Source organism: Balaenoptera physalus (assembly GCF_965194825.1).
Source record: "Balaenoptera physalus genome assembly, chromosome: 10".
NCBI lineage: Eukaryota > Metazoa > Chordata > Mammalia > Artiodactyla > Balaenopteridae > Balaenoptera > Balaenoptera physalus.
In genome coordinates, this window is record NC_138889.1 from 63016576 (window position 1) to 63030672 (window position 14097).

Genomic DNA, 14097 nt, shown 5'->3' on the forward strand with positions numbered 1-14097 from the left:
AAGGAGTAACGAAGGTGACAGCTGTGTAAACTGTTAAGCGCGGCAATGGAACGAACGGGTATTATTAGCACCCGCCCCCATCCCAGCTACTCCCTCCAAGTCAACAAACTTGAGCCTCTGTGGGCGGGACACGGAGCCAGGAGCGCCCTAGACCGGGATCACTCCGACAACCCCCGGCCCCTTCCCCTCCCACAAGGGGCGGTAGGGCCCCTGGGCCTCCCGGAAAGGGGGCGGGGTCCTTAGGAGGGTCTGGCCTGCCCCTCCCCAAAAAAAGACCTAGCCGGTGGCTGCGTCTCCTGGGAGTCCGCTTCCTGCCCCGCCCCTCCGCCCCCTGGATCCTTAAAGGCGCAGGCCTCCAGCCTGGCTCCCATTGCTGCCAACTCTTAGGCCGCTGTCGGAGCATCCCCTTTAACCTGCGAGAGAACTTTCACTTTGTTAAATTGAACCTGTGTCTGGGTCAGTTCCAACGAACTCCTGTCTCTGTTTCAAATACGCATTGACTTCACCCAGCTGGAGCAAAGCCTGGGACGTGGAGCGGGGTCCGTGGGGCCTTCCAGACTAGATAAATGTAATGACTGAGACTCACCCACACGGTAAACAGCGTCTCAAGACCCCTCCAGCAACCCAATAACTCGTCCTCCAATCTGTGGCCAACTTCCCCTATCAGTCACCTCTTGGTATGAGGCGGCGGGAGAGACCTGGACTACGAGTCTTCACTCCTGGGTTCTCGTCCTAGCTTGATGACACCTCCTGCCTGGCGTTCTCACACAGGTACCTGCGCCTCTCTGAGGATAACTGCGGTTGGGATGTGGAGACAAAGGCTTCCCCAGGGGGAAAGGGGAAGCGGGAGACGCTGAGATATAAACTCAGGCCCAGTTCCTGGCGGCTGTGCAACGACAGAGCAATCCTCTAGGAGAGGCATATCTACCAACCCTGGAGGGGACAAAGGTGCCGGAGAAGTTCCTGCCCCTGGGAAGCCCCTAAGGGTTTCCGCCGCTTTTCCAGCCACGCTTCCAGGACACAGCAGGGCTGAACCAGTGCAAGCCTCCGGAGTATTTCCTCCCCAGGAACCTCACAGATGCCCTCCCCAATCTGCTCTCTTCCTCCTCTGAGGCTCCCAAGCCCCAACTCTGCCCCTTCAATCCACATGGGGTGAATTTATTTTGACACCACACCCGCTGCACCCCCTGCCCTGGGAATCCAGAGCCTTCCCTGGCTCCCATCCCCAGCTTTTCCAGAGCAGCAGAGCTGAGCACAGAGCCAGGCAGACAAGACCTGGGGGAAAAGAAGGGTATTTGGGGCCCAGTATAAATAATGAAGTTCTGGAATTGGCGCTCTCATTTGGGGCTACAAGGGCAACAGGATCCCTGAGGACTATTAATGTGCAGGCACTAGGCACACATGGTTTTTAGGCAACATTTAACAACCATGAGAGAAGGAAGGATTATTATCTTCATTTTATTGAGGAGGTATGGTTTAGAGCAGTCAAGCAACTGCTTCACTTTCACATAGGAGCAGAGCTGGGATTCAAACCCATGTCTCATTTCTCTAGTCTGAAGGAATCCAAAAACTATGGAATCTGCCCTCTACTACCCACAAACTTACAACCGAAATAATTCATCAGACACGGATGTGTTGGTCTATTTATTAGAACTGGCTGTCAGATAAATCACAGGCCCCACCATGGAGCAGGACCTAGATGACAGAGGAATGGGTAATGGATGGAAGCATGCTTACGGCTTCCTCATTTGTGGGAGCTGAGCTGAGCCCAGCCTGGTCATCAAACCTGGGGACTGTCTGGGGATGGCTGGACTCAGTCATGGAGCCAGAGTGGCAAAATCAGGGCCAGGCAGAGCAGGAGAGGTCTAATCCCCTGGGGCATGGCCCCAGCACTCATGGCCAAGGCATAGAACCTCGCCACCTCCTCGTTGGGATTGCCCTGGGCGGGGTCGAACCACATCTGGATGCAGCGGCCACTGCCCCGGCTGTAGTTGCTGAGCTTGTAGGAGTGACTCCAGAGGCCCTCACACAGGGCTGCCGGCGTGGGGAAGTAGAACTCAAATGTGCCACAGGTGGTCCCAGTTGGACACTTGTTAGATCCTGCAGGGGGAGAGAGGGTAGGCACGGACATTCAGCCCCTGGGCCCAAAGCTCATTCATTTCTGGCCCCCCTTAGAAATCCTTGCCCAACCCCAAATCCTCAAACCCCCTTTCTCCATTCTCCACCTCCATCTCCCCACCCTCAGGCCCTCACCTGAGGTCCAGTTCCAGCCCTTGTGCCAGTTGGTCTTGCAGGTGTAGGAGGTGCGGCAGTCTTCCCACCAGCTCTGACAGTCCTCTTTGCAGAGGGGCACGTTCAGGAACCGTTCTTTGCGCCAGCTCTGGTTCACCTGGGGGGAGCGGGGGGGAGGGAGGGCTCCAGTCAGCCTGAGATGTTGATAGGAACAGCCTTGACTGAGTTGGGCGACAGCCTGCTGGGGTGAGGTGAGGGAGACACCAGTACCTCCTGGATCCAGGGCCCCAGATTGGGGGAGCACTCGTACAAACAGTTGTCCTGAATGAAGTGGCGCTTGCAGGCGGGCTCCATTTTGCCACAGTGATCCCAGTTAAAGTTGTACAGGGAGGAGGTGTCCCTGTGCAGCTCCTGGCTGACTTTGGCAGAGCAGCAGGCATTCTTCTTCCAGGGGATGCACTGCAGGGGGGAAGACGTGAGACTAACTGCCGCCCAGACCACAAGCTTCTGCCACCTCCAGCCTCTTCCCATTTGGCTCTTGCTCTCCTGCCCCACGTAGGTTGTCCTAGGAACGCTCACTGTTAGGACCTCTCTGTCCTTGGCCTCCAGAAACTCCGGTCTTGGGAGAGACTCAGTTACAACAGTGTGATGGGGAGGTGGGGATGGTGAGAGCCTGGGAGAAACCCTGTTTTGGGGAGACAATAGCTATCATTTATACAGCACTTGATACTTTATACAAAGTATTTTATTTTTTCAGTAAAAAATAATTACTGAGTACTTGTTTTATGCCAGTTACTGTTCTAGATGCTGGGAATACAGAAGAGAACAAAACAGACAGAAATATGTGTTCTGGTGAGGGGAGACAGTAAGAACTAAAAGAGAAAAAAAATGTATCAGGATCTGATCAGTTATATGGAGGAAATTACAGCAGGGAATGGAAATATGGAGTATGGGATGACTGTTGAAATTTTAAATGGAGTGGTTGTGAACAGCCTCACTGGAAGGTGGCATTTTGAGCAAAGGAGGAAAGGGGATACGCTCTGCAGTAATATACGCTGAAGTCTCTCACCCTTTAAACCCCTGGAGTTGCCCACCTCAGTCCTACCCCTACCCCACTACAAGGGCAAGTCCTGTCCCATTCCTCTGTGTGTCCGTGTGCTTCTCTGGGCCTCAGTTTCCTCATTTGTGTCATGTGGAAGAGAACATCATCTTCCCACATTACAGGGCCCCTGGGAATATGAAATCACACACAGAAAACACATGACACCTGGTAGGTGCTCAGTAAATGATCATTTCGCCTTATTGCCAACACGGTATCCCATCCTGAGCAGGCCACCCCTAGAATCACGCCAGCCACTCCCCCGCATCCTACCTTCATCTTCTCCCACAGTGATAACTCAGGATGTGTGTGTGTGGTGAATGGGCTGACCCTGCGACCCCTCCCTCACCACCCTGACTTCCTCTTCCTTGTCTGAACAAGCCCCTTCCCCACCCAGAGCCACACTCCAACCTCACCTGGTCATGTAGCTTGTCCTCAGGGCCTGGCTTTATCTTGTGGTGCTTGGCATCCATGCAGACATTGAACAGGTCTGTCCTGGCCCGGGCACTGCACTTGTAGGCCATCCAGGCCAGAAACAGCAGAAGGGGTGTCAATTTCCAGGGCATGTCTTTCTTTTCCTGCAGAGGCAGCTGTGGTTAGGGAGACCAAAGCCTGAGGGGAGAGAGTCCCATGCAGGGTGTCCCCTTCACCTCCTGCCTCAGTCTCCCCAGCTCCACACTGAAGGATGGGGTCAGACCCTCTTCCATCAGTGTTGGGGTCCTGAGGCTCCTTGAGAATGAAGTAGAGAAGATCGGCAAAAGGGGCGGCTCCCTCACCTCAGGCTTGAAGGGCTCAGAAGATCTGGGATTAGAGGGTGAGCCCTGGGGGAATCTTCCCAAGGTGGAGGAGATGCCTTGTGCTCTCACCTTCTCTCTGGACTTGATCTAAGAAAAGTAACTAAATAATTCAGGTCCATGCTCTGCTCTCCTGAAAGGGGCCAGGGGCACACAGTGCCCTCATCCTGTGTCCAGCAAGTGCTCTGCCTTTACACCCTGGATCACCTGGGTTCCCATGCCGGGTTAGAAACCCTGTTAGCCCTGGGGTGGCAGCGACCCAGCTCTGCTGAGTTCTCCAGATCAGCACAAGGATCAAGTGAGGTAACACGCAGGATGGTGTTTGGTTAAATGATACAGAAATGACATATAAGCAGTATCATATGATACTTGTCTTTCTCTGTCTGGTTTACTTCACTTAGTATGATAATCTCTAGGTCCATCCATGTTGTTGCAAATGGCATCATTTCATTCTTTTTTATGGCCGAGTAATATTCCATTGTATATATGTACCACATCTTCTTTATCCACTCAGTCTGTTGATGGACATTTAGATTGCTACTGGCACTCTACTTTTTTTTTCCTTTTCTTTTTTTTTTTAATTTATTTTTGGCTGCATTAGGTCTTCGTTGCTGCACGAGGGCTTTCTTTAGTTGTGTCTAGTGGGGGCTACTCTGCGTTGCAGTGTGCAGGCTTCTCATTGCGGTGGCTTCTTATTGCAGAGCACAGGCTCTAGGTGCACAGGCTTCAGTAGTTGTAGCCTGCGGGCTCAGTAGTTGTGGCACGTGGGCTCTAGAGCACAGGCTCAGTAGTTGTGGCGCACAGGCTTAGTTGCTCTGCAGCATGTGGTATCTTCCCAGACCAGCTCGAACCCATGTCGCCTGCCTTGGCAGGCAGATTCTTAACCACTGCACCACCAGGGAAGCCCCTGGGGTGGTTGTTTTTAAACAGCTTTGCTTTCTCAGACTTTTTCCTTCCCTATTCTCTGAGAGCCATTTCCTCCTGTCTACCCCCGACATCGTGACTCTGGCCTCCTCAGCTCTTTCTGGACAGATGCACCAGATCCCTGCCTTATCCCTCAAAACACAAATGCAGGACCCTAGGACCTGAGGGACAACATGAAAGTCCCTCGCATTGGAGCTGCTAACCAGACAAGCACTTAGAGTCGTGGGAGACCCCCAGCAAAAGTGACGGCCCACTACTCTGTCCATGATTGCCTCTCACCTTTCACCCCACCCATGACAGATCTGTTCCTTTAGGCTCTGTCACGGAGGGACCTAAGAGTTGATAATAGAGACTTTCCTCTCCGTCCCCATCCCCCACGCAGTTGATCACCAAGCCCTGGCAAGGTCTCTCCGAAAACGTTTCTGGAATTCACTTCCCTTGGCTCTGTGTTTGGGGTGAGGTCTTCCCTCCTCCAGTTTCTTCCCCTTCAAGTCACCTTCCCCACAGGAGCCAGAGTGAACTTTCTAAAGAGAGATATGCCCCGCCCCTATGCGCCAACCTGCCAAGTCTCCCCAGTGTCCTGTCACCATCCCCTCCTTAGGGCAACTTGCCTGAGCCTCCTTTGCTGCTGGGCGCACACACAACTTTGTCTGGATTGGCCTGTCTTCAGGCTGGCAGCAGCTGCAAGCCGCAGCACTGCCCTCTGTGTTCTCTGTCCTCAGCGCCGGATAGACTGACTAGGAGCTCTGCTAAGCATAGATACAATTTCCTCTTTCAGCTCTCCTCCTGCTCTGCCTTCTTTTAAGATCCCACCCTCTTCAAGATTACTTTAGTCTGTCAAATGATCCATTCCTGTTTTCATTCATCTCTTTATTTGTTAATTTATTCATTCCAGGGTCCACACATTCAACATGCATCAAAATCTAGATGATTGCTCATCTCCAAGGGGGATCTGAATTTTTTACCCCAAGCGGTTGTTAGGATAATGCTAACTTGAGGGGAATGGGACCTAGTGAGAAAGAACCCAGGCTTTGGGGCCAGGTCATGGGACCCAGTGATAGCTCTATCCCTCCCACAACTGTGGGAAATATCACTGAATCTTTCTCAGCTTCAGTGTGCTCACAAGAAAATTGTTGAGAATTATATGTAGAAAAGCCTGACATTGAGTAGGCTTTAAAAATTTTTTTATTTAACTATAGTTGATTTATAATATTGTGTTAGCTTCAGGTGTACAGCTTCAGATTCTTTTCCATTATAGGTTATTACAAGATATTGAATATAGTTCCCTATGCTATACAGTAAATCCTTGTTCATCTATTTTATATATAGTGGTGTGTGTCTGTTAATCCCATACTCCTAATTTATCCTTCTCCCTCCCCTTTCCCGTTTGGTAACCATAAGTTTGTTTTCTATGTCTGTGACTGTTTCTATTTTGTAAATAAGTTGATTTGTATTATTATTATTATTTTTTGGCCACACCACACGGCAATGTATTATTTTTTTAGATTCCACATATAAGTTATATCATATAATATTTGTCTTTTTCTGCCTGACTTATTTCACTTAGTATCATAATCTGTACATCCATTCATATGCTGCAAATGGCAATATTTCATTCATTTTTATGGCTGAGTAATATTCCATTGTGTGTATATACCACATTTTATCCATTCATCCATCCATGTACATTTGAGCTGCTTCCACCTTTTGACTACTGTGAAGAATGCTACTATGAACACATCTTCTTTATCCATTCATCTATTGGTGGACATTTAGGTTGCTTGAGTAGGCTTAAATGGCAGCTATCAGATTAATTTATGAGCAGCCAGATGGACACAGGTAGAAGATGAGGTACAGAAGTCCAGGGTCACAGAGAAAAATTGTCTCAAATCTGATAAATGAAAATACCTCACCATCTACTATTTCTGTAAATATAATTAAACAATTTTTTAGCCTTTTAAAAAATTGTGGTAAAGTACAGACTATATAAAATTTACTGCCTTAACCATTTTAAGTATACAATTCAGTAGTGTTAAGTATATTCATATTGTTGTGCAACAAATCTGTAGGACATTTTCATCCTGTAAAACTGAAACTCTATTTCCATTAGTCTGCAGCTCCCCATTTCCTCCTCTCCCCAGTCCTCGGTAACCACCATTCAACCTCTGTCTCTAAGAATTTGACTCCTCTAGATATCTCATATAATTGGGGTCATACATTATTTGTCCTTTTGTGACTGGCTTATTTCACTTAGCATAATGTTCTCAAGGTTCATCCATGTGTCAGAATTTCATTCCTTTTTATAGCTGAATAATATTCCATTGTGTGTATATACCACATTTTATCCATTCATCCATCCATGGACACTTGAGCTGCTTTTACCTCTGACTATTGTGAAGAATGCTACTATGAACACAGGTGTACAACTATCTCTTTGGGACCCTGCTTTCAATTCTTTTGGATATATAACCAGAAGTGGAATAGCTGGATCATACAGTAATACTATTTTTAATTTTTGAGGAACTGTCATACTGTTTTCCAAAATGGTTGCACAATTTTACATTTCTACCAGCAGTGTACAAGGATTTCAATTTCTCCACATCCTGGCCACACTTGTTATTTTCTGTTGGTTTGTTTGTTTCTTTAATAGTAGCCATCCTAGTGGGTATGAGGTGGTATGTCACTGTGGTTTTGATTTGCATTTCTCTAATGATTAGTAATGTTGAGCCTTTTTTCATATGCTTGTTGGTCATTTGTATATCTTCTTTGGAGAAATGTTTATTTATGTTATTTGCCCATTTTTGATCAGGTTATTTTGTTATTGTTGAATTATAGGAGTTCTTTATATATTCTGGATTAACCCCTTATCAGATATATGATTTACAAATATTTTCTCCCATTCTGTATGTTGCCTTTCATTCTATTAATTGTCTTTTGCTGCACAGAAGTTTTAAATTTTGATGTAGTCCAATTTGTCTTTTTTTTCCTTTTGTTACCTGTGCTTTTGCTATCATATCCAAGAAATCACTGCCTAATGTGATGTTATGAAGCTCTTCCCCTACGTTTTCTTACAGTTTTATAGTTTTAGCTCTTATGGTTAGGGCTTTGATCCATTTTGAGTTAGTTTTTGTGTGTGGTGTAAAATAGAGTCCAACTTAATTTTTTTGCATGTGAATATTCAGTTGTGTCCGTGCACCACATTTTGAAAAGATTATTCTTTCCCCTCTTGCATTGTCTTAGCATTGTTGTCAAAAATCTGGACTCTTCAGCTCTATCCTGCTACTGCACTGTCTTATAGTTTTGTAGTAAGTTTTAAAACCAGGAAGTGTGAGTCCTCTAATTTTGTTCTTTTTCAAGATTGTTTTGGCTATTGTAGGTCTCTTTCATGTCCATATGGATTTTAGGATCAGGTTGTCAGTTACTCCAAAATAGCCAGCTGAGATTTTGATAAGAATTGAGTTCAATCTGTAGATCACTTTGGGGAGTATTGTCCTCATAACAATATTAAGTCTTCTCATTGATGAACATGGAATTTCTTTCCATTTATTTAGGTTTTACGTTTCTTTCAACAATGTTTTGTAATTTTCAGTGTACAAGTTTTTTTGTTGTTGTTGTTTTTTAATTTGGCCTCGCCATGTGGCATGTGGGATCTTATTTCCCTGGCCAGGGATTGAACCCACGCACCTTGCAGTGGAAGCACGGAGTCTTAACCACTGGACTGCCAGGGAAGTCCCCTGTACAAGTCTTTTACTTTGTTTGTTAAATTTTTTCCTGTGTATTTGATTCTTTTTCAAGCTATTGTGAATGGAACTGTATTCTTAAATTTATTTTTGTGTTGTTCATTGCTAGTGTATAGAAATACAAACGATTTTTGCATATTGATCTGGTATCCTACAAAGTTGCTGAACTCACTTGTTAGTAATCATGTGTTTGAGGATTCCTTAGGATTTTCTATATAGAATGTCACATCATTTGTGAATAGAAATAGTTTTACTTCTTGCTTTCCAATTTGTATGGGTCTTATTTCTTTTTCTTCACTAATAGCCCTAGCTACAACTTTTATACAGCATTGAGTAGACATGATGAGAGTGGATATACCTGTCTTATTGCTGATCTTAGGGGTAAGGCCTTTTGGCGTAGAACAGGATGTTAGCTGTGGGTTTTTCATAGATGTCCTTTATCACATTGGGGAAAATCCCTTCTATTCCTTGTTTGTTCAGTGCTTTATTTTGTTGTTGTTGTTTTGTTTTGTTTTGTTTTTTCCAGCATATTTTGTTTTTTTAATGAAAGGATTTTGGATTTTGTCAAATGATGTTCCTGCATCCATTGAGATGATCATGTGGTTTTGTATTTTATTCTAGTAATATGGTGTATTAAATTAATTAATTCTGAGATGTTAAACCAACTTGCTTTCTTTAGATTCCCCCAGTTGGTAATGGTGTATAATCCTTTTTATATGCTGCTGGGTTCAGTTTGATGTTTTGTTGAGAAGATTTACGTCTTTATTCATAAAAGATGTTGGTCTGTAGTTTTCTTTTCTTGTCATGACTTTGTCTGATTTTATATCAGGGTAACACTGGTCTCATAAAATGAGTTGGGGAGTGTTCTCTCCCCTTCTTTGTTGAAAGAATTTGTGAAGGATTGATATTAATTATTCTTTAAACATTTGGTAGAATGCATCACTGAGGCCATCTGGGCCTGAGCTTTTCTTTGAGGAAGTTTTAAAATTACTAATTCAGGGACTTCCCTGGTGATACAGTGGTTAAGACTCTGCGCTTCCACTGCAGGGGGCATGGGTTCTGGCTGGGGGAACTAAGATCCCGCATGCCTCGGCGCGGCCAAAATAAATAGATAAATAAATAAAGAAAATTTAAAAAATACTAATTCAGTCTCTTTACCTGTTATAGGTATACTTAAATGTTTTACTTATTCTGGTGTCATCTTTGGTAGTTTGTGTCTTTCTAGGAATTTGTCTATTTCATTTATGTTATATAATTTATTGACTTACAGTTGTTCATAGTATTCTCTTACAATACTTTTTATTTCTATAAGGATAATAGTGATGTCCCCTCTCTTACTCATGATTTTAATAATTTGATTCTTCTCTCTTCTTTTCTTAAAATCAATGTAGCTAAGGACTTATCAGTTTTGTTTATCTTTTCATAAAACCAACTTTTGGTTTTCTTCATTTTCTCTATTGTTTTTCTATCCTCTGTTCCATTTATTTTTGCTTTACTCATTATTTCTTTCCTTCTGCTGGCTTTGGGTTTATTTTGTTCTTTGTCTATTTTATTTTTTTAAGGTAATAAGTTAATTATTGATTTAAAATCTTTCTTCTTTTTTAATATAGGCATTTATAGCTCTAAATTTCCCTCTAAGCACTGCTTTAGCTGCATCCAATACGTTTTTTTAATAAATTTATTTATTTATTCATTTTATTTAATTTTTTTTTGCTGCATTGTGTCTTTGCTTGCACGCAGGTTTTCTCTAGTTGCTGAGAGCGGGGGCTACTCTTTGTTGTGGTGCACGGGCCTCTCATTGTGCTGGCTTCTCTTGTTGCAGAGCACAGGCTCTAGGTGCGTGGGCTTCAGTAGTTGTGGCAGATGGGCTTCAGTAGTTGTGGCTTGCGGGCTCTAGAGCGCAGGCTCAGTAGTTGTGGCACACAGGCTTAGTTGCTCTGTGGCATGTGGGATCTTCCTGGACCAGGGCTCGAACCCATGTCCCCTGCATTGGCAGGTGGATTCTTAACCACTGCGCCATCAGGGAAGCCCCCAATAGGTTTTGATATTTTTCATTTTCATTTCATTCATCTTAAAGTTTTTTCTAATATCTCTTGTGATTTATTCTTTTACTCATTGATAATTTAGGAGTGTATTATTTAACTTACACATATTTGTGAATTTCCTAAATCTTCCTCTTTTTGGATTTCCAGTTTCATTCCATTGGGTTCAGAGAACATACTTTGTATTATTTCAACTCTTTTAAATGTATTGGTGCTTTTTTAAATGGCCAAACATATGATGTTCCATATGCACTTCAGAAGAATATATATTATTCTGTTGTTTGTTGATGTGTTCTACAGATATCTGCTAGGTCTAGCTGGTTTATACTGTTGTGCAAGTCTTCTATTTCCCTGTTGATCTTCTGCCGAGTTATTCTATTCATTTTTGGTAGGGGGTATTGAAATCTCCAACTGTTATTATTGAATTCTGTAGTTCTGTGCTCAATTCTGTCAGTTTTTTACTTCATGTATTTTGGAACTCTATATTTATGTTTATAATTGTTATGTGTTCCTGATGGATTGACCCTTTTAACATTATAAAATGCCTTTCTTTGCCTCTTAACAATTTTTGTCTTAAATTCTATTTGTCTGACATCATTTTAACCATCCCAGATATCTTTTGGTTATTTTTTGCATGATGTATCTTTTTCCATCCTTTAATTTCAACTTTTCGTCTATGAATCTACAGTGTGAGTCATGTAGCCAGCATATGGTAGGATAATGATTTTTTATCTGCTAATCTCTGCACTTTTATTGGAGTATTTAATCCATTTATATAAAATGTAATTTCTAATGATATGTTTTACATCTTTAATTTTATTTGCTTTATATATGTTGTTTGTCTTTTTTGTTCCTCTGTTTCTCCATTACTGCTGTCTTTGTGTTTAATTCATATTTTGTAGTGTACCATTTTAATGACTTTGTTGTTTCTTTTACTATAATTTTTGAGTTTTTTCTTAGTAGTTGCTCTGAGATTACAACTAACATCATAATTTATAACAATCTAGTTGATGTTAATACCGAGTTTCAATAGTATTCAAAACTTTGCTCCAATATAGCTTTATTCCCTCCCCCACTCCTTTGTACTATTATTGTCATACAAATTATAATTTTACACATTATGAACATATCAACAGACTTTTAATAATTATTATTTTACACAGTTGTCTTTTTCCATTAGATAGGATAAGTGTTACAACATAAATACATTTATACCATATTTTATATTTCTTTGTATATTAACTTTTACTTATGCTCTTGATTTCTTCATGGGGATTCATGTACTCTCTGGTGTCCTTTCATTTCAGCTTGAAGAACAACCTTTAGTATTTCTTGTAAAGAAAGTCTGCTAGCAAGAAATTCTCTCAGTTTTGGTTTATTTGGGTATGTCTTAATTTCGCCTTCCTTTTTTTTAATATATATATATTTATTTATTTATTTGGTTGCACTGGGTCTTAGTTGCAGCACGTGGGCTCCTTAATTGCAGCACACGGGCTCCTTAGTTGTGGCATGTGAACTCTTAGTTGTGGCATGCATGTGGGATCTAGTTCCCTGAGAAGGGATTGAACCCGGGCCCCCTGCATTGGGAGCGCGGAGTCTTAACCACTGTGCCACCAGGGAAAGTCCCCCTCCTTCATTTTTATTTTTTTTTAATTTTATTTTTTTTTAATTTTTGGCTGCGTTGGGTCTTCGTTGCTGTGTGCGGGCTTTCTCTGGTTGCGGTGAGTGGGGGCTACTCTTTGTTGCAGTGTGCAGGCTTCTCATTACGGTGGCTTCTCTTGTTGTGGAGCACGGGCTCTAGGTGCGCGGGCTTCAGTAGTTGTGGCACGTGGGCTCAGTAGTAGTGGCTCGCGGGCTCTAGAGCGTAGGCTCAGTAGTTGTGGCGCACGGGCTTAGTTGCTCTGCGGCATGTGGGATCTGCCCAGACCAGGGCTTGAACCCTTGTCCCCTGCATTGGCAGGCAGACTCTTAACCACTGTGCCACCAGGGAAGCCCTCTCCTTCATTTTTGAAGGATAGATTTTCTGGTTATAGAATTCTTTTTTTTTCTTTTTCTTTTGGCTGAACCATGCAGCTTGCAGGGTTTTAGTTCCCTGACCAGGGATTAAACCCATGCCCTTGGCAGTGAAAGCAGGGAGTCCTAACCACTGGACCGCCAGGGAATTCCCCTTGGTTATAGAATTCTTGATTGAGCTTTTTCATTTCAGCACTTTGAATATATCATCCCACTGCCTCCTGGCCTTCATAGTTTCTGATGAGACATTAGCAGTTACTCTTATTGAGGGTACTTTGTACATGATAAGTTGTTTTTCTATTGCTGCTTGTAAGATTCTCTCTTTGTCTTCCAGTAGTTTGACTCTGATGTGTTTAAGTGTGAATTTCTTTGAGTTTATATTATCTTGACGTCCTTGAGCTTCTTAGATGTGTAGATTAATGTTTTTTATAAAATTTGAGATTAGGCCATGATTTCTCCAATACTATAATATTTATGTCTTTCCCCCCGTCTTATAGAACTCCCATTGTGCATATTTTGGTATGCATGATGGTTATCACCACAAGTCCCTGAGGCTGTGTTCATTTTTCCTTCTTTTTTTTTTTTGTTCTTAAGAATGGACAATTTCTGTTTTCCATCTTCACATTTATAGATTCTTCAAACCTGAAGCCACTTCAAACCTGCTGCTGAGCACCTCTAATAAAAAAAACTTTTATTCAGGCTTTCTTTTTTTAGAGCAGCTTAAGGTTCACAATGAAATTGAGGGGAAGGTACAGAAATTTCCTATATATCCCCTGCCCCCACACGTACATAGCTTCCTCCATTATAACATCCCCAATGAGAGTGGTACATTGTTACAACTGATGAACCTGCATTGACACATCTTAATCAGCCAAAGTCCATAATTTACATTAGGGTTCACTCTTGGTGTTGTACATGCAGTGAATTTGGACAAATGCATAATTGTATCCATCATTATAATATACAGAGTATTTTCACTGCACTAAAAATCCTCTGTGCTCTGCCTTCACCCTTGTCCCCACAATCCCAGCAACCACTGATCCTTTTGCTATCTCTATACTTTTGCCTTTTCCAAATGTCATATAGTTAGAAACATACAGTATGTAGCTTTTTCATATTGGCTTCTTCCACTTAGTAATATATATTTACGGTTCCTCCATGTCTTTTTTATAAAATATTTATTTATTTAATTTATTTATTTTCTTTATTTTTTTGGCTGCGTCCGGTCTTAGTTGCGGCACGCGGGCTCTTCG

General features: G+C 42.9%; 2 protein-coding genes across 3 annotated transcripts in view; one reads left to right on the top strand and one right to left on the bottom strand.

The window, feature by feature from the left end:
* Window positions 1-390: 390 nt before the first annotated feature.
* Window positions 391-14097, top strand: part of ANAPC15 (anaphase promoting complex subunit 15) — a 71199-nt gene continuing 57492 nt past the window's right edge. Inside the window, exon 1 of one of the 2 annotated variants that reach the window (XM_082411469.1) lies at window positions 391-771. The gene's annotated coding sequence lies outside the window, so the exon portion shown is untranslated. The remainder of the gene's footprint in view (window positions 772-14097) is intronic. The other variant, XM_082411471.1, reaches the window with a different exon arrangement.
* On the bottom strand, window positions 1632-6450 carry FOLR2 (folate receptor beta). Its single transcript, XM_082411450.1, has 5 exons — window positions 5661-6450; window positions 3748-3909; window positions 2503-2691; window positions 2254-2389; window positions 1632-2100 (listed from the first exon to the last, which is right to left on the bottom strand). Exons 2-5 carry the CDS (start codon window positions 3895-3897, stop codon window positions 1814-1816), a joined length of 762 nt encoding a protein of 253 aa, XP_082267576.1. The 5' UTR covers window positions 3898-3909; window positions 5661-6450; the 3' UTR covers window positions 1632-1813.